At 41.3% G+C, this 24,601-nt stretch overlaps 3 protein-coding genes across 4 annotated transcripts; 1 reads left to right on the forward strand and 2 right to left on the reverse strand.

Moving 5' to 3' along the window:
- Positions 1 to 2,766: 2,766 nt before the first annotated feature.
- On the reverse strand, positions 2,767 to 4,358 carry bloc1s3 (biogenesis of lysosomal organelles complex-1, subunit 3). Of its 2 annotated transcripts, none has more exons than XM_028420318.1 (5): positions 4,258 to 4,358; positions 3,955 to 4,073; positions 3,670 to 3,856; positions 3,437 to 3,537; positions 2,767 to 3,246 (listed from the first exon to the last, which is right to left on the reverse strand). In XM_028420318.1, the coding sequence occupies exons 2-5, from the start codon at positions 4,069 to 4,071 to the stop codon at positions 3,061 to 3,063; spliced, it is 591 nt and encodes a 196-aa protein (XP_028276119.1). In that variant the 5' UTR covers positions 4,072 to 4,073; positions 4,258 to 4,358; the 3' UTR covers positions 2,767 to 3,060. The 2 variants fall into 2 exon arrangements, with proteins under 2 accessions (XP_028276119.1, XP_028276120.1); XM_028420319.1 differs by having other exon boundaries at positions 3,955 to 4,150; positions 4,258 to 4,302.
- Positions 4,359 to 4,573: 215 nt separating this feature from the next.
- trappc6bl (trafficking protein particle complex subunit 6B, like) lies at positions 4,574 to 7,939 on the forward strand. The gene is made up of 7 exons (XM_028420320.1): positions 4,574 to 4,714; positions 4,991 to 5,088; positions 5,253 to 5,320; positions 5,420 to 5,537; positions 5,688 to 5,771; positions 5,877 to 5,970; positions 6,101 to 7,939. Exons 2-7 carry the CDS (start codon positions 4,993 to 4,995, stop codon positions 6,130 to 6,132), a joined length of 492 nt encoding a protein of 163 aa, XP_028276121.1. The 5' UTR covers positions 4,574 to 4,714; positions 4,991 to 4,992; the 3' UTR covers positions 6,133 to 7,939.
- A 4,072-nt stretch (positions 7,940 to 12,011) lies between these two features.
- LOC114444858 (mRNA decay activator protein ZFP36L1) lies at positions 12,012 to 15,842 on the reverse strand. The gene is made up of 2 exons (XM_028419723.1): positions 15,687 to 15,842; positions 12,012 to 14,621 (listed from the first exon to the last, which is right to left on the reverse strand). Exons 1-2 carry the CDS (start codon positions 15,738 to 15,740, stop codon positions 13,395 to 13,397), a joined length of 1,281 nt encoding a protein of 426 aa, XP_028275524.1. The 5' UTR covers positions 15,741 to 15,842; the 3' UTR covers positions 12,012 to 13,394.
- Between the last annotated feature and the right edge of the window lie 8,759 nt (positions 15,843 to 24,601).

Below are 24,601 nucleotides of genomic sequence, written 5' to 3' on the forward strand. Positions count from 1 at the left end.
TATATTTTTGATATTACAACAGGATTGACAGGAGGACGTGACGACCATCTTCATCTTCTCTCATGTTGTTTGTCTTTGTCACCAACTGCTTTGATGTTGCCGTCTTAATGATGTTTGCAGAGTTTGCCCTCATTCTGAATTTCTTATCACTCATGAAGCCCTCGAAGCCTGGAGCTCAGTCAGCACAGCTGGGACTGATAGATGTGCATGCACGCACACACACAGTGGGAGATAATAGATATCTTTGGATGCAAGAATTGCTTCTTTAGCTGTAAAACTGGTTCCTCAAATGAAGTTAGCAGATTTTCATGTCTCTGGGGTCTCATTATACTCACATTATTTGGAACCCAGGAGAGTCCTACATCAATTGATTCACTGCTTCCCTCCCTTCTTCTGTGGTCTTGTACCCTTAGTTCCTGAGAGGGGAGTGAAGCAACAGTAATTATTCCAGTTTTAAGATATGAAAACAGAGGATAAGATTAACAGAAGGGGAACAATGCTGTTACACATACATAGATGTATGCACGTGTTTGGCTAAAAATAACTCCTGTCCATAATTTTGAGGGTTAACTAAAGCCCTGTGTTAACCAGATGCACCTGATAAAGTGTATTTCTCTCATAACTAACTGATACATTAAAGAACTAGCAGTTACTAGTTATCATACCAGCAGGAGGCAGGAGTGCAGATTTTTTCGCTTCAGCTGCTGCTGTCAAAGTATTTATTATATATCGGAATGTTCTCTGTGTTGACTGTTTGCTTGATGCTGTCACTATCATTTCTTTTCTCACACACTGGTTAAGCTGAACAAGAGTGATCTCTCGCTCTCATTGATTTAACATGCTTGACTGGCCATAAAGCCACCAACATGGATCCAACTTGTGTCAACAAAGCAGAATGTACCAATAAAGTCAGAGCTGCAGATGCTGCACAGCAGTCAGTGAGCATTTGTCTGTCTTTTTTATTTTTGTACAGGCTTTTTAAGTCAGATTATATTAATTTAAAGGAGTGAAATGAGAGTGCATGTTGCCTGAAGCACTATGACCCTAAGACTTCACCTCTGCCCCTCAGCTCTCCCTCTAATGAAGCCTCAGTGGATCTCTACAATAAAGGATCCCCAAAGCCAAACCCTTCAGTCTGCTTCATATATAATAGATGAGAATCTGCTCTGCCTTCTTGTGTGTACAGTTCTGAGCAATAAGAATTGGTTTACCTCCTTAAAGCCTTAACTCCTATTTTCCATACAGTCATACATCTTCATATGTAAAATAGCAAAACTCATCCATCATAGCATGTCAATAATAATCAAACCATGCAAATGAGAGGGGACAAGCGATGTCACTTGGAAGTATCTCAGGTCTCCTTTCTCACTCAGCTAACATTACCCACTGGACAAACACATCTATATATGACCTGACACACAAACAAGCAGGGTAGCCGGGCAGCTTCTTGGCCTTGTGTGACACTTTGTGCTACTAGACACAGAACAAAACCAAGCAGCCTCCTTTTATCCTCTCATTTATTACAGACCTGTGAGCGACCAGAGCCCTAAGAGGAGAGGATACATGGGATTTTAACTCCAGCAGTGGACACAGTTCTGTCATTTATCCTCTCTGTGGGCTTTTGGATTGCAATTTGTTTTGGGACTCAGGTGGAGGAAAGGTTCACTTAGTGTTTGCTCCTCTTTTTGAGAAGTTGAGGCGACAAATGGAGACATTATGGGAACTGAGGAGTAACCGAGGAAAGAAGAACACCCGAGAGGTACGATGGTAGATACAATTCTGATCACGCTTTCTACAACGTCACCACGAGAGAGAAAATAATAGAATACAGAATACGACAAATGATGAACAGACTTGAATAACTATTACTATTATGTGTCTATATTAAATAAATATTTTGTTAATAGATAAATAAATATTTTTTTAAACTATGTGACAGGAGTAGAGAGAAAAATGTTTGGTGGAGCTCTTAACTCATGGACACCTGAGACATGTGTGCCATTTGTAGGATGTCACTTCCATATACGTTAATTAATTTTTTATATTATAATTTGATAAAATGTTCATTAAGTAATTCAGACTGTCCAGTAAATAGAGTGGAGCAGTTACCTTTTGTGTTCATGTGGGTCATAGAATATTGCAGTACAGTTATGGACTTAAACATCTGTTGTGTGTATCGATGGCGCCATCCTGTGGCTGAACTACATCACAATTATTGCTATAAAATAAAGAGAATTCTCTCTTTCAGGAGGACGATGCTGTAACCGTGCTTTCTGAGTCTCAACGATGCAAGGTTGACCCAGACGACATGCTCGGCATTGTGGGTATTGTGGGCACAGTCCTCAACCTGCTGGTAGTGGTGCTGGTGTACGTCTACACTCCTGTCTGACATGATGTCAACCAATGGGTACAAAAGATGGATTCATGTGCTACTGTGTGAATACCTGTCTCTGATAATGTCAGTGGACATTTACTGGTATTCTGATCTTTTTGTCTGTGACAAAATGACTTCCATTAAGTGGCGAATGTTTAACCAACACTGAGCAGTACTGTATGTTCTGAGACACTGTGTCTGCAATATTACTGTTTTATTCATATATTCAGCCAGCTGAGTAAAGTATATTTACACTGCCAAATTAACAAATGTGTTTTGCTGAATTCATTTTGTTAAGTTAGGTTTATGTTTAATATGTCTAATAAAAAATGTTTCTATTGTTTCAATACATCCATATTGAACATTATTGATTGAATTGAATTCAGTCTTATGTTTATTGTGTTGCATATATTTACATTTTATTTTTTTAAACAGACAATATAAAACCAAAATTACAAATAAGGCAATCTGTACAAGACTGCCGGAAATCTGGATCATCATAAGCCTCCAGAAGAGATAAATGCATACAGTGCATGACTTAAAAAGGGTTCTGTTTAGATACATAGGCACAGTTTTTACTGTAACCCAGAAGTTGTGCTGATACAATATATTGTCCACTGTCCAGTAGTCCAACTCTGATGTTCAGTGAAACTTTAAATAATGTGTTTTTTTTACATGTACATTCTTCATGGCACAGCTTCTGTATGATTATTTGGATTATTGATGTTTATATCTGGCAGTATTTGACAGCTAGTGATGATGTCAATCTTCTCGGACACAGCCTTCAAATCATCCAGGATTAATCTGATGCTGTGGGACGTGTTGATGATGGCGCCCTGAGATGCATTCAGTTGAGATGTTGCGATGCGTACCTGTCACAAAAACAGACCAAAAAACATAAAATATTGATGAAAAGTAAATGATTGTTTCCAAATCTTGTTTGCTGTGTCTTTGTATAAAGCAGTGTTATATGTTGGTAAATCCTTTCATTCTATAGTAGACAAATAAATGAATATCTACTTTATATATTTTAATATGCATACTATTGGTCAATAACCATACCTCTCTGCTAGCATTGCCATAAACCTGCCGCACCATCTGTCCCACGTCAGAATACAGCCGGCTGTTAGACTCTTGCAGCTTCTGTTGTAAAAGGGTTTCACCTGTGAAGAGTTCGGTTTACAAACTGACTTGACTCAACTGACGTGTACATTTAAAAACAACTGAAGTCTGTAAGGTAAAGCTGGTAGGTGGACATTTAGGTCAACAATACTATTATTTGCAGCATCCCTCACCATGTGGCCTGTGCGTGGGGCTTGGTCTGTCTTCCACTATAGACTGTATATCAGGGTGGTCTCTGACTACAATCAGAGGGGGTAGGTCTCTCCGGAGTATTTGAGCGCTCTCCTGGCTCACTGCAGAGGCTCGGACAGCCTGCTCCGGTTCTTCTTCGCTGTCTGTTTCAGACGCCTCTCCTGGAACCTGAGAGCATCCGCGGACAAATCATTTATCACATCAAATATAAATTCATTAAAGAAGCTTTTGGCTGACGTCTCTGAATACGATGCCTGCAATACAACCTTGGCTCCACTGGCGGTGGCAGTTTGGGGAGCAGGCAGTGAAGTGATGTAGACCTCATCGTCAGAGTCTGTTTCAGAAGCCTCGCCCTGGACCACTATCTGGTACCTGCTGGACATAACTGCACGAACACCCAAACCGTACTTCCGTTAGCAAGGCTCAAGCGATTCTAGCTACAGCTGGTACAAAATAGTGGCACTAGCAACACAAGAGAAATACGTGATTTTCCGAAGTTTGTAGCTTTAGATAAAACATACATTTGAAATAGACACTAAACTGCTTTAATCGTAAAAAAAAATCCAAACCTTCTCTGAAATGCCAAAACACTAGTCACATGAGAAATACGGAAGTAGCTTGTTTTCCAAGAACCAATCTGATTGCAGTCATGGTGTCACATGACCTACGTTTCGTGCCACGATTGGAAGACGAACGCAGCAACGAGCAAACCGGAGATGAGCTTCAGATTGGAGGCATTATGGTTGCAGCCTTTCGCTTGACAGCGAGTGTTGTATTATTGTTCTTTGTTGACGCATGAACGCTGTCCGCTGTCAAACTTCCCCCTCATCCCCAAAGATGTTTAAAAGCAACAGGAGCACTCACTCATCCACGCCTCCATGTACACAAAAGCACAACCAAGTAACGGAAAGTCGTGCATCTGTGCGTAATACAACCGAGCTCCTTAACAACTCTCGCGAGAATAACGAGTGTGACACAGGAAGCAGACTACACTTCGTGTTGCTGTAGCCCACCGCTATTTGACAGGTACTGTAGATCTAACTACTGTTTATTATTTGTATTAGCAATGACATACTTATGCTTTCTTCCCCCCACTTTCTGCCATATACGAATATAGGAGAAACTAGCCTGGGTTTTCTCGATAGCGCACAACAGCTGCTCAGTGCTAACCTTCTAGCTAGCTAACGCTAAGCAGTGTAACGGGATTTTCATATTCACTGTGTCGTTTGAAGTCTGACTCCATTTACTCAATGTAACGTTGGTGTGGATATTGGTTGTTAAAGTCTTGTGTGTTCTCGTCAGGAATGGTAGACGAGGCTCTGTTTGAATTTCTCCATATGGAGATCGTGTCGCATGTTTACAAAGAGCAGCAGTCCAGTAAAGGAGAGATGGACAACAAGGTGGGTTTAACGCAGAATTGAAAAAAAAACCTTCAGCACGGAATGAAAACATCCTCATCATCCTGCTAACGCTCAATCCATTGTTATCTTTACCTAATAATTCCTCTGGCCAATCAGATTACAGCTCACTGTTCCTAACGTTAGTGTCTGTTCCTTCTGTCCAGGACAGAGCTATCTGTGTCTCTGTCCTGGAAGGCATGGGCTTCAGAGTGGGACAAGGACTCATTGAGAGGTAGACCACATGCACACATAATGGAAAAGCACCAATTGACTGTTGGACATTCCTTTTCTGATTATGGGGAACATCTTGGCTGATGTTTGCTTTTTGTAGGTTGACCAGGGACTCCCCCAGCTTTAAGGATGAGTTGGATATAATGAAGTTTATCTGTAAAGATTTCTGGACAAAGGTGTTTAGGCGACAGGTTGACAACCTCAGAACAAACCACCAGGTAAATTTGAAAGGCACATCTATTGTCTTTCTCATCCCTGTCCCCTGTACCGAATATTTCATTCTACCGCCATCTATCTTGTGGATTGGGAGCATGTGCATTCATATATTTTGCTTTGCACCGTATGTGTATGTTTTGTTTCTGCCACAGGGAACTTATGTTCTGCAGGACAATAAGTTTGCTCTGCTGACTCAGCTCTCCGGTGGAAAGCAGTACCTGGATCAGGCTCCTAAGGTTAAACCACAATGTCACAGACTAACACAATACACATAAAGCCAGGGGTATCAGAATCCTCCTTGTGTTGCAGCTGAGTCTAATCACAGTGTGTTTTTCTCTCAGTATCTTGCGTTTTCATGTGGTGTGGTGAGAGGAGCTTTATCTAACCTCGGTATGGACAGTGTGGTGACAGCTGAGGTCTCAGTCATGCCGTCCTGTAAGTGCCATCAGAATTTGTGCTATTTAATGTAAGGGAATATAATGGCCGCAGTCCCTTAAGGCATATACTGTATGATTAAAGGGGGGCAAAGCAAGGGGTTCACTTCTCCTTCATTTTGTCTTGCCAGGTAAGTTTCAGGTGGTTATCCAGAAGTTGTGACCTGATCTTCTGTGCTGATGAAAAGTGTCTAATCAGAGGAGAGTAAGTCCTGTTCTTCCACAGAGTGAATCACACCATGATTCCTGAAACTGTGTCAAACTGGACTGCCCAGACAATTCCAACAACTAGATATCCCTGACAGTGCTCACCTTTTATTTTTTTGTATCTTCGTTTGAAGTTAGTGGTTATTGCTCATTTCAGTTCAGATAAGCGGAGCCTGGCCTGATTGATCTTACTCGGCCTGTGTTTTGAAAGCAGTGTTAATGGTGTGTGGCTAAGAATACAGTAATGTGAATGTATAGTAAATCATACGGTTTGTCAGTTCTTTATAATGTGTTGGGTTAAGACGTAATCATTTTTGTCATTTTGAAGATATTTCCGGACTGTCACATCTGTTTTTGCATTTATTCAAAGAGTACTAGTGAGCCAATGAAAACCTTTAGATCTAATGTGTTAGTGATTATGTTTCTCAGCACGCACACTCACACACACAGAGGTCCTGCTCCAGCTCCTGGTGCTTTGCTCTGCATTCTAGCGGACTGCCTATAGGAGCTGAGTGCTTTAGGTATGCTGGTGGTCATTTAAATATAATTGCCAGGGCAAAATACAGATCTAGTCCATTTCTAGTCCCAGCTTTTCTTACAGAGGAGACATGTACAGAACCTTCTCTGCACAGGTGTCACATTTCACAGTTTTCTCACTCAGACTGGGTTTACAGATTGTAGTTTTGTTTGCACCATGATATGCATGGTTGTCTGTTGTACAGCATTGATATGTAGACATTTATGTGTTGGGAATACAATAAGCTGCAAACCCTGCATCACAGGATGTCTTAGGTACATTTATGATGAGATTTAGTTTTGTATAAAAGTAGTCTTTAACCTTTGAGGCAGTAAGTATGTGCAGTTTGTGTTATTTATTTTTCCCTGAATGCTGTAATAGTTTTATGACAACACAAGAAAAACAAGGTACATTAAGAGACCTTAAAGTAAAACACACACTGTTCTTATAAATGATGTTTCCTCTAATCGCCACTAGAGGGACACATAAAGCTGCCATTAGTCATGTCTGATATTTTACCAGTCCACACATTTGCCATGTTATTTCCAGTGTCTCCCTGTTCTCATACATTGTTACTCTATCTTTCAGTACACGGGAGAAAGTTGGTTCTGACAGTGCCATAAAAAGCCCCTATTGCCTTGTATTTGTATGAATATTCACCATTGTCATTCCAAATTTGTTTTGTCAGTCATCACAGTTACTTTAAAATATGTGTTTATACACACCTATTTCCCATAATTAGTAGGTAAATAAGCTAATATATCACCACTTTTTCCATGACACTGTAAAAACCACAGTGCGTACTGGACAGATATTTTTTATGGAGGAAATGTTGTTGTTTTTGCATAATAACAGTCCACAGTGTGTGTACTAGAAGCAGCAGTCCCATCTCCCATCACACCTACTTAAGTTATTAATATTTCTTTCATGTTTTTGAGCCATATCATGAGCTTGGTATTAAGAGGTTCTACTGTAAGTGCGAGAGTCACTGAGATTCAATACGAAAGTTTGGTCCCAGCAAGCTGAACAGTAAGTACAGTTAAACGTGGTCAGCGTGAGTTCAGTGTTTGTAAGCTCACAACCACAGATCAGATAAGATCTTTACTGTATTTACTGTGGCAGCACATTGACACTGTTGATGGATTATAGTGCTCAGTCTGGTTTTATTTATGTACTTCTGGCTGTGTTCCAGTATTTCACTGCCTTTAGTGTGAAAGTTTTACACAATAAAGCTCTTTAAATACAACTTTATTCATTCAGTGTCTCTTTGCTTCAGGCTCGGTGCTTAAACCTAAAACTGCTCATGTTAATTTCCATAATTGCTCTTACTGCTGTGACAACAGTCATTACTGTCATATAACATGACTATTTGTTTTATACAAGAGGAAACTCTGGCCTCTTGAGTATTTGACATAATACCTGTTACCGTGAATGACAGCAATACAGTGGAATTTGTGTATAAAAGGACAGTCTGTTGTGTAGGGAAAAAAAATCATGGAGAGCAGCCAATGGATGCAGCATACTGTATATATTCATGTCAGCATGCTAATCATTAATGATGACATTTAACAGTGCATTTTGTCAGACTGTAGGTCACTGTTACACTGTATGTATATGTTCTGTATGCGCGACACTGTAAAGCCTCCTACGTCTCGTTTCATTAGTGCATGACACGTCCTCGTCTTTCTGTGAACCCTGTCCTTATAATCTCTCTGCCCTGGGTGAGGAGAGGCTTCATTCATGTTGAAAGTTCAGACATGAGTCCAACTTATTCAGATAACGACAGAATAATCGTCTAAAAAAGGCTCTTTTATTAGTTTTTTTCACATGAAGAGAGAAGAAACAGCTGTGAAATGGGTTCTTTGGCTCTCAAGGGAGCATTTAAAACTCTTCAAAGACAATCACCAAAGTGAGGTCACCAGGGTTATATTACAAACAGGATGGACGCTGTGTGTTGTTAATGATAGTGTTCAATTGTAATGATTTAACAGTCTTATAAATGAGCTTTAATTTTGATTATTTCTATTGAAGAATTTTGTTTTTGGAATCTCAAAAGGAAGTGATCCTTTATTTTAACATAACTCTTGGGTTGGCACACAGCTCTCTGAGAGGAGAGTCCTTGAATGATCTGAAGAAAGTTAAATAAGATCCTTAGTTATAAGTGCTCTCTGGCCCTGTTGAGCTGCATAGTGTATGAAGGTGACAGCAGGATGTGTGTTTTTTTTTGGAACATCTATACAACTGCAGGAATGCTGTGAAAAAAAAAAACAGTCAGAGAAATTGAGTTGGGCGTCTGCATAAATGTGCAGCACCTGACTATAGCCCACTCTTTTGCCCATTTGTTGCAACCCATTAAACACTTAGCCCAAATCCCCTGTGGAAAGAAGAAGAAAAAAAGAAATCAGAAGGAGGGATTAGAGAGAAAGACCAGGAGGGGGGTAGAACTGTAGAAAGCTGGTGCAGGAGGAGATTGAGAGAGTGGGCGAGAGGAAAATGAGATGGAGAGAATGAAGAGCCTCTACAGGAGGCTGGAGGGAGATGAAAGGTAGAAAAGAGAAGTTTATTAGAGCAAAGGGGGCAGTTTTGTACGAGGAGGAAGCAGTAAGAGAAAAGAAAAAAGATGAAGGTGTGATAGTGGAAAGAGGAAAAGAGTGACATAGGTTTCAAATGTCCCAAAGAGGGAAGTGAGGGAATGTGGAGACAGTGATGATGACAGTTCAGCAACAGCTGTTCATTTCTGCTCCACGCAGCTTTACTCCCCTTCCTCCTGCATCACAATAATGTCACCCAATGCACTCACAAAGAAGGAAGGTGAATGGAGGGAGGAGGAGGAGGAGAAGGAGGAGGAGGGGTGTGTTCAAGGGCTGTAGGAAAGAAAAGAGGTGTTGGGGGTGCACAAGTAATTCTAGCATTCACTCTCTCAAATTGATGATTTGCAACAATTCAGTAACACTGTCCACACAGAGCAGCCAAAGGCTTTTGTAGTGTGAGAAGTTGCGAGAAACAATTGACCTGGGTTAGTTTTCCTGAAAGCGGCTCACAGACTGATTGAAATCAGCAGGTGCAATTAATAATTGTGTAGCCTACTCAATAAAATACTAAAGTATTAAATTGTTGACCTTGCCTTGACCTCTAAGGGAGATTATTTTGAACATTAAATTAAAAAACCAACCTCTGGGCAGATTGGACTTTTTTCCTTTTTACTACACTACCGTTCAAAAGGTCGGGGTCACTAGGCCAGTTCTATAGCTTTTCTGATCAGCATAACAGTTCTGCTGTACTAACATATTTTCACAGAAGTTTTCTAATCATCAATTAGCCTTTTTAACTCGATTAGCTAACACAATGTACCATTAGAACATAGGAGTGATGGCTGCTGTCAAAGGGCCTCTGTATACCTTCGTATATATTCCATTAAAAATCAGCCTTTTCTAACTAGAACAGTTATTTACCACATTAACAATGTCTAGACTGTATGTCAGATTACTAATGCTAGCTTCATTAAAAAAAAAAACATAAAAAAAATAAAGACATATCCAAGTCACCCCAAACTTTTGAACGGTAGTGTATGCGTCCAAAATGTGAATATAACAGCATCAGTAGCAGTTAGCAAGATTAACCGGCATAAACATTAGTGGTCAGGAGTATATGGTTTATTATAAAAGCTTGAATAAAGCTATCAATATCTAGCTTCTTACTTGTGTGCCTGCTTTATGTTGCTCACAGCTTCTGCTTACAGTCAGGTTGCTGCTTTAAATCTGTACGATCTCACAGAAAAAAACACCCATTTTCATCCTCTTAAATTGTCCTTTTATCCTAAAATCTCTTTTTCACTGCTTTCTTCTTTTTTTCCCACTACCTCATTCAGCTTCCTCCACTCATGCATAGTAAGGCTAAAGATTCTCTCTCTGGCACACACACACAAACACAAACTTTGTCTCTCGGGGCCATATGTTGACCCGCGGTGGACCTGAATACAGCCATCTGCCTGCCTTTCCTATGTCCCACAGGGCAAGAGTGTGGGAGAATGTCTATAGGACACAATGCAGCACAAACACACTGAAACCATACGAGCACACACATGCCTTTAACCCCTTCACAGCCACTAATCACTCCCAGACAGCCAGCCCATCTCATGTTAACAGTGAGGAGATAATAGCCCTTGTGTGTGTGTGTGTGAGTGTGAAAGATTCCTAGAGGGTCAGCCATGAGCATGCATCTTTTAAGAATTAACCCTAATTTATTCAGTTTGTCTTCAGTTATTTGTAGTTAATGAAGAAGACGTTTCCTTGAATGCATCATCAGATATCAGGCTAAAATAAATATGGCTTCGTTTAGCTGCATTGTGGTGGTTACATGCATACTGTGTCACCTTAGTGTGTCGGTTGCTTCACAACATAACACTTGTGCACAGAAGAAGGTAAAATGATGTGAGTTAAAGATGCAGAGGGAGAGATGGACTCAGTAGAGGCGGTGAGGGAGGAAATGAACCCAGGACTGGAAAGATTAAACCTCCAAACAAAAGACTTCTTATCTCCACATGAAATCTTAGTGGCATTACTGCACACACATTTACACACCACCAGCGGCCTGCTATCCTCCTGCTTAGCGGCTGAGACAGGCATGACTTGACAAACTTGCTTAAATCAGAATTGAAAATGCAAAACCTGCATCTGAAATTTAAGAACGTGAGACTTTTATTTTACAAGGCATCACTTCAGTCTGCAGCGGCTGTGCATTCACTTATTCACATAGCTTCTACTGTTTGTTTTTAATGTAATAAAACAAGGAAAACTATATTAGAACGAAGAATGTTATTGACTTAAGAGGCAATCATGAGCACTGCTTCCACATTCTGTCTTACTGTCAGGTAATTTTTTGGTGATTTATGCTGCATATAACTTGGACTAATTTCATATAGCAGCTACATTTGTACCAGTGTCTTATGGAGGAGAAAAATCAAAGCATTTTGAACGACAACTTTCATGAAAAACATGCGTTTTAAATTTCTTTGAATAATTTGACCCTACGGGATTATAGGAGATTTGTGACTGCATTTAAAAAAAAAACCTCGTTTCCTTTTCATATCTGCTTCCTGCAGCCTCACATGTGACCACTTTAGTGAACAAACTGCAGCAAGTTTTCACTTGGTTCAACACGAGCACCTAATACATGGCTCAAGGATCAATTGAAACACAGAGAAGGTGATTAAGCAAAACAGTTTAAAAAACAAACTTTATTTCCAGTACAAAAAAAGCAAAAAAAACAAGGCAAAAATATATTAAACTTGATACAAGCATTAACAACTCAAAGTCCTCTATAAATACGTTAAAATAAATTAAAGAAATTAATTTACTAAAGATGATCACCTTTACCACTAAACAAGCCTCAAACATGTTGATGAAAAGGCAATTTTAAATAGACCAGGAACAGGGCAGTGTCTGTTCTCCTAACCAAACTACATCATAAACACACAAAACAGCCAAGTAAACCTTTCTAAAACACTAAGCAAATGTACCCTAACCCTACAGTGCGCTGGTATCTAAGCTCAGTAAGGCAACAAACCAGGCAGGACGCTGCACATTTGAAACAGTACAAAGCTGTAGAAATGAGAATTAATACTGAATGACAACAGACATGCAGTGAGCAGCGGGTGAGAGCAACGAAAACATGAACAGCCTGTAAAAAAAAAAAATGTATCTGTGGACAAGGAAGGAGATAGACCCCACCGATAGGAATGTTAAAATAATCTAAAATACACAGTAGCACCATGAGTGAAAGGAAATACTCACTCGTCTTTTCCACGCTCACATTATTTCAGGTTATAAAAAAACAAGATGCAAAATAATGTGACGGCATCTGACTGATGGACTGTGCCGTCACGCTCTGCATAATAAACCCAGTGAAGGCGCCCGAAATGGCACAGACGATGGTGCATCACGAACATGGCACACTGCATACAAGCCCGTTCAGCTTTTTCTTACAACAAACCAAGGTCCTCTTCATTCTCTTATAGAGTGATATAAATTAAAGAATCTTACCCCCTGCTCACGTCCGTCCGAACAAACAAACAAATCCAAACAGCAAATCTTAGTTCAACCACGTAACACGACCTGTTCAATAACGGTACAGGCACATCCTTTAAAAACGTAACATTCAGGTTTGAGGAGCCTAAACGCAGCCTCAAGACTTTACAGTAATGAGAAAAACAAAAATACATTTCACGAGCTTATAAACAACACTGTGTACAGTTAATGGAGAGTCATAAACATAGGTCACGTCATGTGTTTGTCTCACCATAACCTGAAAGGTTGAAATGTCTTTGGCTTTGTCACATTCTTGAGTTGCTGATACAAGTGAATGAACTGAATGTTAGGCACATCAATAGGCCCATCACACTGTGATTACAATATCTTTGTCTTAATTTGCCATCTTAGCACACTATTGTGATAAAGTATCAAAGGCCTGCAGCACCCTGAAATATCTACGTTTTGGTGGCAACAAAGACTTTAACACAATTTCAACATCACCACGGTGTGTGACGTTTGTATAGCTGGGGAATCTGTGTTCAGAGAGTCAGTCTTTGCTTTCATTGACAGTACACAGATACAAAGATTGGTGGGAAGGAAGGTGGAGTGTATTTAAAGGTGTTTAGTGTGTAAAAATTGTGTGTGTGTTTGTGTATATGTGTATGTTCCAGCCTAAAGGCAGAACCCTGTAGCATCCTCAGGAACAGAAAGCTGGCTGAACACTGCCAGGCGTCTGCCGTTGCTTTCGCTGCTGCCACCACAGGACTCAGACCCGCTGATTGAGCTAGCAGAACTGCTTCCATCGTGGTCCTGGTCTGACAGAGAGGTGTAGGATAGGGAGCGAGCGCCAAGTGCTCCTGGAAGAACCCCTGTGGCACCGGGACTTTGCCTCAAGGACGGGGAGCCAGTTGGAGACAGCCCACATGGAGAACAGCCAGAGTCAGGGGAAGGCAGGAATGGAGAGCGGGGATCTGCTGCTGTGACCTGGCCAATAGAGGGCTGGTACTGGTGGCCAGGGGAGGCCTCAAAGGCAGAGTCCATCTCAAGGAAGGCATGTGAGAGTAGATCAGTGATGTCAGCACAGGAAGGAGGAGATGCTGATGGAGCACGTGAAAAGGGGGCAGTGGCAGGAGAAGCACAGCCAGTAAGGGCAGGATGAAGAGCTTGCTGAGGAGCAGAAGGAAACCCAGAGAAGCTGAAACTCTGTCTGACAAGAGGAGGTCTGTGGGAGCAGGAGGAGGAAGGTGGCTGGAGAGGAATGTTGGAGGAGGAAGAAAATGATGAGGAGCGGGAAGAGGAGAGTTTCATTTCTTCCTCGCTGTTGTGGACAAAGTGACAGCGGATTCCGTAGGGGCAGAAGCCGATGGTGTGAAACGTACGACACAGCTCAGTTTTATATTTAGGATGTCTGCTAAGGTCACGCAGCTCGTCTGGCCCATGGGCAAACTGGCACTTCCCGCCATACTTGCATAAGCCATTCTCAGTGAAAGATCGACACAGTTCAGTCTTATAGCGTGAAGAGGATGAGGCAGACGAGGAGGAGGCAGTGGGGCTCATATCACTTTCGGAGCTCTTTGCGGTGTCAGTCCCTGGCCAGGCTAGACTTGCTCCTGTGGCGCTGCTGGTCTCTATCATGCTGACAGACCGCTGAGAGAAGAAGCCCGACTTCCCCCACTGACTGGAATTACCAAGCTGGGAGGGCAGAGGACTTTCTGATTGCTGCTGCCCCCATAGGCTGGGGGTCTGAAATACCCTGGGTGAAGGCTCAGCGGGGAGGCAGGAGAGGGACGAGAGAGAGAATGAGGTGGTTCTGCATGGCTCACTGGTGAAACCAGGTGTTCTCATTGCCAAACTGAGGGGCGTTCCGTGCTGCTCCCTCGGATCGAGATTCAGTAAATGCTGGAAAGCAGAAAAAAAACACTTTAATGCTTAGACACCTGTTCACATCTCAATTAATTACTCAATTAGGTTTTTTGTTTGCAGCAGTCACTAGTATGCATCTACTGGATCTGCCATGTCTCTTTTTCCCCATCCAATGTCTATGAAAGCAGCAGGAAAGTTTTCAGAGGCAAAACGCCATGTTAGCTGCTCCTACTTGCATTAAATTCAGCTGCTGAGACACTGAGACTTGAAACTGAACTACTGCTGTTAATTCAATTTAACACACACACACACCAGCTCATGACTGATTCCTCCCACAAAACATTAAATACTATTGGTACTGTATTCAGCTAACTTTCACACTCACTACAGTTATTTTATTTACCACAGACACTACAAAACACTGCACTATAGTCTGCTATATTATGTGTAATAGGATGTTTGTCCATCATCACAAATTTACACACAGACATAAAAAGACACACTTTTCTAAATAAGCTCAAAGACAAACTTTTACTAGACTGTACTTTAAAAACTAAATACTATCACATCATTGTCGTCAAAGACACTTTACCGTTTTTATCTGATTTTTTCCAGAGTAATAGAAGCAGTATGCGGGGACTTAGCATATAAGCAGTACAGTAACAGCTCGCCTGTGCTGCGGACCGTCCACTTAGCTAAACATGTTTCAACAGGTTTGTTGTTGTTGTTTGTTGTCTCGGTCTTTACTTCATACACACCTTTACCTTCATAACACGGACATATTAGCGCTTATTAAGTAGCGACTTGTAAGCTAGTTAGTGGACACTAACGGGCCCGTGTTGGAATGAACTGTTAGCACAAACTTTATCACAAGTTAGCTTTAGCTTTCAGTTCAAATCACCGTAACACTTCGAGTAAGACTTTGAAGCAGCACAACAACCATTTCCCGGCTACACGACAGCTAAACGAGACGAGACAAAACTCCATGAAGTTAGCAAAGCTAGCAGGCTAACTCCCTCCTCCTCCTCCTCCACCCCCTCACCCTCTGGCAAACTTTTGCTTTGCGTTCTCCGCTCAACTTTCTTTGCGTGTTTCGTTTACCTTGCACATCATTTCTTCCAGGTCAGCAAACTGGTTCAGGGGGTAAGATGGCATTTTGCTAAGCTATGAAAAAAAAACCTTCGTGTAGTCCCGTCTGCCCCTGCAGCGATAGACGTGGGCAGTTCGCTGGCATGAGTTGGTCAGAAGTTTCTAGTTGTGTACGCGGTGCTAAACAAGCCCAAGACCCAGACCACGTGTGGATTTAAAACCTAACACTGCTGTAGGCCACTCCCACGTCTGTGTGATGCAGCACAGCAGAGCTCAGGGGGGCTGCAGGCACACAACTTCTCATTCATCAGTCATCGAGAAGTCATGGAGGGAAATTACATTTATGGCTTTATTGTTTTCATGTGTTACTGTTTGCACCAAAAATAACTAGTTTAAGTCAATAATCAAAACATTATACTAATCATCGGAGGTCTGATTATTATCCTTATACCTTTTAGTGGTAGTATAGTAAACTGTTTTGCTCAATGATGCCTGCACTGAATGCAAGTTAACAAACCAACAACAAGCCTCAGGGATTGTCATCCTTTGCTAATATAATCAGAAGGCTATGTTTGATTGTATTTTAAATGTTAAAATGATTAAGATTAAGATCATTGCACAGATTAATACACATAAATACACATGTTTATTTTTGGTAATAAGTGCATAAATATAAATCTTTCCAAATGATTTTAAGTCATATGATGACCATTAAGAGCGTTAAGGGGAGGCTACTAGTTTGACTAGAGACTACAGACAACATGCAAAGCCACAGGAAATAGAAAGCAGACAAATACAAATGTGTGCAGACAAACACCTGAGACAAAGGACAGCCACAAGGACAACATAAAAACACACACACAGGAAAAACAGGACCAAACACATGGCTAAGGAGAGGCAGCATGGAGACAGCCTAACCCTATGAGACAGACGAGGAGGAGCGAAGTCTTTGATTTCAAAGCTAAAGGCAGATGTGTGAAAAACTTCACTGCAGGGCAGAGCCTATCTAACGGTCCCACTCACATGCACGAACACAGGGCCGTTCCTCTGTCTCTGTGAGGAATGACTGACCTCACAGAGATAGCATTTCCTCAACCTACAACTACAAACCCAGAGTCGGGTCTCTGAAAACAGCAGCAGACAACAAAAAGCCCCCGTTCCCCTACCATCACTGATAAGATTGTTGGTTCTCACAAAGATAGAACTTTCACACCAAACACACCGATGTACAGGTGTGCTGGGATTGTGATGACAATGTGGCCCCCTGATGAACTGGTAAACCTGACTGAATCAGAATCAGAATACTTTACAACAAAACTGCTTCTTGTACATTATCAGAGGATTTGAACATGTCTTACAGGTCTAAACATCGAAATGTAAATATCCATAAACTCATCAGAAGCGATGATGTCCAGCTCTGAGAAAAACTTCTTATTGCTCTAAGCCCCTTTTTGAAGATGAGTTCAGCTGAGAACAAAGCCTGCCAAAAAGCTTTGTTTTGGTCCAGCCAAGTGGTCACCATTAAGTGTCAGTGTGTGTGTGTACATGCTTGTGTGTGTTTGACGGAGGGTTTCACCCCCCCCCCTTTTCCTCGCTTAGTATGATGTAATGGCCCGAGGGTTGTGTCAGCCACTTTTGTTTTGACTTGTGTGATTTGTATGAGAACGTGAATCAGCGTCCTTCCTCACACATCAGTGATCTATGAGTGCTGTGTAGCAGACATCTGATCTGGTTTCTACCTCTGAAATTGAATGCAATAAAGGTTAGATGTAAACTTTTTAACACAGTATTGTTGCTGTGAATGTAAGACACATGTTTGTCTGAACTCCACATTAATCCAAATACAGACAAAGAACCCTTATTATGGTTTGAATCAAGGTGGATTTGATGCCATGAAGGCCTGATTATATCGCGACTGACCTCTGGTTGTTAACCCAGACATGAGACGCTGCCTTAATTAGTTCATCTTCTCAAGAAGTTGGCTCAAGGTGTTTGTTTTTTCTTCACCCTCAACAACAAGCCATTAGCAAGTTGTCAACAACACAGATGCCTTTAGGTAAGCAGCCCTCTCTGTTCATTTGGTTAAGCAAACACATGTTATCTATAAACAGCCTACTTGATCAGCAAGTTGGGCTTACCTCTGTTAGGAAAAGTCTTTTGGGTGAGTTGGGGATTACTGGGAGTGAGAGGGGGGTGGGAGCGGAGGGGTGGAGGGGTTGATTGAAGGAGAAAGGGGGAGGGGTGGAGAAAGGAGGTGAGTGATTTGAAAGAGAGTTCTTGCTTCTTGTTGAGTCCAGCTGGGATAGAGGGCCTTTGCAGCACAATGAGCTCAATGAGCTGCAGAACCAACTAACAAACTAATGGCCCGCCCTCTGCGCCCCCCCCCCCCCCCCCCCCCCCCACACACACACACACACACACACAGTGGAAAATAACAGAGGATGGTGAATGGGTGGGATAGAAAGGCTTGTTAGGGAGGAAAGGGATGGGGGAGTAGGGGTAGAGGATTGGGGGGGGGGGGGCTATTTAGAAGGAGCAGGGGAAATGAGAGCTACTGAAGGTGGAAGAATTGATTATGTTAAACTGGATCTCCAGTCAACCAGGTCCATGAAGATGCATCAGGAGGCACATTCCTTCGCTTTGTCACGTAGTCTTTCTGCGATGAATTAGCCAAGCATTTAGGAAAACATGTACATCTTCAACATCTGTTTGATATTAGAAGAGATTTGCAGAGGTGACATTGCACCATGGGGAGCTCTAAGAGGCCAAACAATCATCTGAATGTGTGTGAGGACTGTGCTGGATGAAAGTACACAGGGATGGCAGTGTGTGTGTGTACATTTGTAGGAAACCTGTTGATTTAATGGCATTTGCTGCAATGCATCAGACACACACACACACACACACACACACTGTGCCTATTGTAACTCTCATGATTAAGTGAAGTCATTCCTTCACAGCCCCACGCAGGCTCCTTCAGATAAGAGGCTACTATTACCAGTGAAATAAGAAGAGGAGGGGAGGAGGGGTTTGTAGACCTGATGAACATCTGTTCCTCTTTTCCTTCCCTTTCTTCTCCCCCTCCCCCACCCCTCCTCCTCCTCCTACTCTCTACCTTCCTTCTTTCACAATGTACCCCCTGCGCCACTCACTGGTGTGTGTGTGTGTGTGTGATTACAGAAAGCCTTTTGGTTTGTGTTTCACAGATGGAGTTTGGAAATCGGGAAGAGAGCTTCCTTGAGAATGCACAATTTTTTTGCATGTGCAGCACATTCTTAAGCATTATTTTTAACCCTCATTGTGTATTCAGTGGCAACCCCAGCATCTCATTTGTGATGCACTGTTCTTAAAAAATGAATATACGGGCAGCTACATGATGAGCTCCCAAAATTACACCAGTGGGTAAAAAAACAAAACATCTCTCTCCTATGTTTTGGTTTAATATGCCCCCCACTCCCACCCAAACACACATCCACATGCAGAAGTACCACACAGTAGGGTTCTACTCACAGGGCAAAGGTCATAATCTAACCTATGACCTCTGACATCAACCCCTCCCTCCTTCTCCTCCTCTTCTCCTGCCCGCTGGAATTCACTCCTGTGGATTCAATTAGGAGGCAAGAGAAGAAGAGACGGTTTAAAGAACAAGACAACAGTGACAAATGTCTGCAGAAAGACCGGCAAGGACACAGAGACAATGATTCAGGGTGGAGAGAGTTAAGACACTATTCCTGTGAACCCATTTGTTTTGGGAAAAGTTGCAAGAAGAACAGTCAGCTGTATGTTTATATGTGTGGGCAGCAGGCAGATACACTGAGGCACAGTGACACTCTCTTTAAAGGCTCATCGATGCTTAACAATCACATTTAGTTAAAATGCTATATTCCTTTATATTGTTTGATAATTTTACATAATTTCAGACATGTGGTGTGATTCATAGATGCATCATAATCAAGGCATATAAGTACATACTGACTCACTCAAACTCACACGCACACTCAGTGTGTAATTATTATTTATAACCTCAGTAAAATTAGTTAGGACACTAAATCTAAGCAGAAGAATAAATAAATGTGTACATTCTGCATGATAGGAAGGGATCTTGGTAATATTTGCACCCTGCTGCCCACTGCTGGATAATGATGGAATTACACACTATAAGTAGTGATATCTGATATTACCCACTCTATCTATCTATCTATCTATCTATCTATCTATCTATCTATCTATCTATCTATCTATCTATCTATCTATCTATCTATCTATCTATCTATCTATCTATCTATCTATCTATCTGTCTGTCTGTCTGTCTGACCTCACAGAGATACCTACAACTACAAACCCAGAGTCGGGTCTCTGAAAACAGCAGCAGACAACAAAAAGCCCCCGTTCCCCTACCATCACTGATAAGATTGTTGGTTCTCACAAAGATAGAACTTTCACACCAAACACACCGATGTACAGGTGTGCTGGGATTGTGATGACAATGTGGCCCCCTGATGAACTGGTAAACCTGACTGAATCAGAATCAGAATACTTTACAACAAAACTGCTTCTTGTACATTATCAGAGGATTTGAACATCTCTTACAGGTCTAAACATCGAAATGTAAATATCCATAAACTCATCAGAAACGATGATGTCCAGCTCCTCTGAGAAAAACTTTTTATTGCTACTGCTACATTCTGTGTACATGCTTGTGTGTGTTTGACGGAGGGTTTCACCCCCCCCCCTTTTCCTCGCTTAGTATGATGTAATGACCCGGGGGTTGTGTCAGCCACTTTTGTTTTGACTTGTGTGATTTGTATGAGAACGTGAATCAGCGTCCTTCCTCACACATCAGTGATCTATGAGTGCTGTGTAGCAAACATATGATCTGGTTTCTACCTCTGAAATTGTGTCTGTCTGTCTGTCTGACATATTTTGAGATAAGTACAAAAAAATTATGTCAGATGAAATAAGCCTTACATTACCTGTTCTTTGGTCATTCATATGTAAACCATTTTGCTGTAACTGCAACACAGTCCTGTTTACCTGGTTCACCAGCAGGGGGAGAAGTTGCACCATGTTTTCAGTTTTAGTGGCCTTCAAACCTTAGTGGGTTTATTTGACTAAATCAGTTTCTCTGCAAAGTAATGAGAAACACCATGTTCATCCTCGGGCTGTATATGACTGCTTATTTTTTCATGACTGTGTACACATTATTTCGCACATGAAACAAGCACATTTCGCTATTACACACACACACACACACACACACACACACACACACAGACACACACGTATAAAGAACGGAATGAGGGCAGGGCAGAGAGCCAGAGCTGCTCTGTGAACACACACTGGCACATAGGGGAACTTGCACAACTCTAGTCTGCCAGACAACAGTGTGTGTGTGTGTGTGTGTGTGTGTGTTAGGCAACAGTTCCTGGAGATCCTACTGAACCCAAAACAAAACAAACAGCCAAATCTTTGTTTCAACAACACAGGGATGGTTTATCACTTTGTGTATTTGTCGGGCTCATATGTGACCAGAAGGAACAACAGAGGCTTAAAAGTGTTCCAATGAGGAAACAGGAAATATATATTAATATATATATATTACTAGGATCTTAGAAAAAAAATACTATAATTTATTAAAAATGATTTCTGCTGAGAGGGGAAAAAGTGTTTTTAGTGAATAAGAATGTGACCTGAACAATTTGTCCTCATGCCTAAATGTGACAATACTTTACAAAAATGTGGAAGAAACCTAGAATGAGATCTTTTTACATCACACAGCTGCTTTTAGTCTGAGAATGGAACGAGGTCAGTAACGTAAAAACAGCGTGGTGTGATGTCAACTGTTTGGATACAGAAGTGCAGCCAAATGTAGTACGAGCGTCACAGGGGGCTGTGTTGCAACGTTTTATTTATCGAAGCAATTTAAAGAGGAACACAGATTACAAAAAATGCCTGCTCTGCAGTGTCAGACATTTGGAGTGAAAAATTCCACATGCACGTTTTCCCCCTTTGGTTTATCGGTTTTACGTCAGAATCTGTGAAGACGAAGTGTCGTCAAAGTTTAAGTTTTTGTGCTGACCGGAATGTAAAGGAAATGTGGGGAGACTCAGATGAAACTGTGATGAGACATTGGCTGAGGATGTTCCCTGTTTAGCAGTCAACAGGTTTGCTGTTTAGTGTGAAGTTATGTCAGACATCCATATTAGAATATACCCACTCAGTCATTGTGATCCTTAAGCATGCAGCTATCGACTGAGGTCAGGTTGCCAGGGTCACCCTTCTCCAGACTTTGTTATTCACGACCCATCTCCTGACTTTTGTTTTCATTCAACAGGTGTTGAAACCCCATGGTTATGGTCAGGGTGTGCTGGCAATGACACTTTACAAGGCAAAGCGTTCCCATTTCTCATTTCTGGTAACCATAACACATTCAACATGAGCTACATAAACAACAGGTGGCTGCCATTTTTGTAGACAATCACTGGCTGACATCACATCTAAAGCACCCTGATCACTACCAGGACTTCCCCAGATCTAGGATACCTTACAACAAGCTCTTGAAGCCCACTTTTTAAGATGGATCCGTGTGAGTTTGTGATCGCATGGATCTTGAGAGTACTCAGCCGCCTCACAAATAACTTGTGACGCCGACAACTTTTAAACAAAACCTTTCTCCTATGTGCCTCTGAACTAAAGACATTTCAGGTGGGAGTTTCCTCTATTTGTAATGCAGTTAAGAAACGGGTGTTAACGGGAACGATGGTGCAGGTCATTTTGAGGAAATGAGTGAATCAAAAGTTCTGTGTGGCAGTCGATCTTTCTTCATTCCCTCTGACCTCCTAATATTATAACGTTTTATTGGCCTTTATAGCCTTCCTGTTGCTATGCAGGTTAATAAAATTAGCACATATTAGCCCACAGGCTATTAAGTTGCTTGACAGTTATATTTATCCAGTATGCTCACTGTAAACAGTGTGAACTCCTGGAAAACACATTGAGCTAACACGCTACATGATAAAATCACACCATGTTACAGACATTATTGCTAGAACGTAATTTAAATGAGCAAACTCTGGTCTTTGTTTTGTAATCACTTCAGGTTCACATTCATTCATAAATTGCTGTGCTTTAAGGAGTTGTGTGCAAAGGAGACATGAGTGTGTGCACATTTCTGTTGAGTTTAAATATATCCTGTACATCGGGGTGATGATTATGCAGGTTGACTCAAGGTGAAACAGCTTGCGTGTGTGTTATCGGCGTGTTTATGCATAGTTGTGTGTGCTCTTCACTGTTTGACCCTCTATCTATCCAGACAGAAGTGGGGCAGCACGGTTTACAGCTGGAATGTGAGAATAAACTCCCTCAGAGAACAGTGAATTAATCTCACATTCCAGTACCCCTTTATCTAAACTTCCGGACTTTTGTGTGCATATATCGTCAGACATACTTTCAAACTTTGAGTAGAAATGATGTCGCTGACGCGTGGATGCGAGCGTCAGTGTGTGTCTGCATGAAATGTGTGCCAGAGGATGATTCCTGGTTTGTATATTCTCACACTCACGCTCATTCGACTGTATCCAAGCAACAGCTCATAATATTGAAGAGTGTGTGTTTGATCAGAGGGTTATTGATAGATCGAATGACGTGTTTCACTTTCTTTTATTTATATATTGGTATCCAGGAAACGTCAGAAAAACAGGCCTTTGTAAGCTATTTGTGCACATGCAGCAGTTTTTTTCTTCAATATTTTAAGCACTTCTTGTACATTACTGTATTTCTGTTTGTATAAAGGTTTCTATGATTGTGTATGTAAATCAGCAGACAGGTGAAATTTTGACTCCCAGCAGTTAGCGGCCACAGGCTCCTCTATATCAAGACAACAAAGCATTTCAGGAAGCTACTTCTTCAGTCTGTATTATGGGATACAGTTCAGTTCTGTTCAGTTCTGTTGTTAGAAAGACAAATTAAAAAACCTTAGATGGTAAAAGACCTTCAGGAATATTTACACTAATACATTTTGACCAAATGTCTGCAGCCCTTCACTTTCTTGTCCTTCCTCCCTGATGCCACTTGTTTCGGGTTGTGAGTTTTGTGTGTATGATGGGAAGTATGTGTGCTACACTGCTTCCTGTGGCAACTTCCCCCAGTGATTTCCATGTTTTGTACTAGCCTGCAAGTAATAACACAGTAATGACACTGGCAGTTTTTTCCCCCGGACTTACATGAAAATATTAATTTTTATATATTATATATGATGTTTTTGTATTCCTTAAATATATTGCATTTAAAAATTTAAAGTCTGCCAGTGTGAAAAGATACAGCTCACTTTGTAGTGTTAGACAGACAGGAACAGAGTGTGTCGATCAGGACAGATGATCTGCTGCTTCGTACTGACAACATTTTAAAAGAATTGTAGAATTATTCACATTTATTTTGTTGTTTAACAGTGTTTCTAGGTGAGGTGATTGTCTGAGTCAGAGTCAGACTAATAGAGTAAACATTAGGTCAAAGTGAATGGTGTCTGAGAGGAGATAGACCTCAGATATCAACTAACATCAAAAAATCCCATCACTTGATCTGTGTTGTTACCAGCATCGATATTTACTTTTGACTGGACTGACAAACAAACACCTTTCCCAGCGTCATCAGATTCACTGCTTCCTGTTTTTTGTTGTTTTTTTACCACAGTCGGTGCGATAATACACCTCAAACAGCAAGTCAACTTCCCAAAAGCTCAGACTGCTCTTTGTGTGTGCATGCATAAGCCTGCATGATGTGTACCCAGTTCCCAGTTTGAGCAGAAGCACATGTCAATCTTTTGTGTTTTTGCATTTTACGGTAATTTCTTGATTTCTTTTTTTTTTTAACCACTGCTTTGATGAGCTTTGAAAATCCCACAGCTTGAACCATCAGTATTTTTGTGCATG

The sequence above is a fragment of the Parambassis ranga genome, chromosome 13, assembly GCF_900634625.1.
Source record: "Parambassis ranga chromosome 13, fParRan2.1, whole genome shotgun sequence".
Classification (NCBI taxonomy): Eukaryota; Metazoa; Chordata; class Actinopteri; family Ambassidae; genus Parambassis; species Parambassis ranga.

What these genes read in the sequence shown, in the direction of transcription:
- trappc6bl (XM_028420320.1), top strand. Translation starts at nt 4,993, where the DNA reads ATGGTAGACGAGGCTCTGTTTGAATTTCTCCATATGGAGATCGTGTCG. An exon ending in AAGGAGAGATGGACAACAAG is followed by an intron (nt 5,089 to 5,252) that starts GTGGGTTTAACG and finishes CCTTCTGTCCAG; the next exon opens with GACAGAGCTATCTGTGTCTC. An exon ending in ACCTGGATCAGGCTCCTAAG is followed by an intron (nt 5,772 to 5,876) that starts GTTAAACCACAA and finishes TTTTTCTCTCAG; the next exon opens with TATCTTGCGTTTTCATGTGG.
- bloc1s3 (XM_028420318.1), bottom strand. Translation starts at nt 4,071, where the DNA reads ATGTCCAGCAGGTACCAGATAGTGGTCCAGGGCGAGGCTTCTGAAACA. An exon ending in CCACCGCCAGTGGAGCCAAG is followed by an intron (nt 3,857 to 3,954) that starts GTTGTATTGCAG and finishes GGATGCTCTCAG; the next exon opens with GTTCCAGGAGAGGCGTCTGA. An exon ending in CCCCACGCACAGGCCACATG is followed by an intron (nt 3,538 to 3,669) that starts GTGAGGGATGCT and finishes AACTCTTCACAG; the next exon opens with GTGAAACCCTTTTACAACAG.
- LOC114444858 (XM_028419723.1), bottom strand. Translation starts at nt 15,740, where the DNA reads ATGCCATCTTACCCCCTGAACCAGTTTGCTGACCTGGAAGAAATGATG. An exon ending in TGGAAGAAATGATGTGCAAG is followed by an intron (nt 14,622 to 15,686) that starts GTAAACGAAACA and finishes TCTGCTTTCCAG; the next exon opens with CATTTACTGAATCTCGATCC.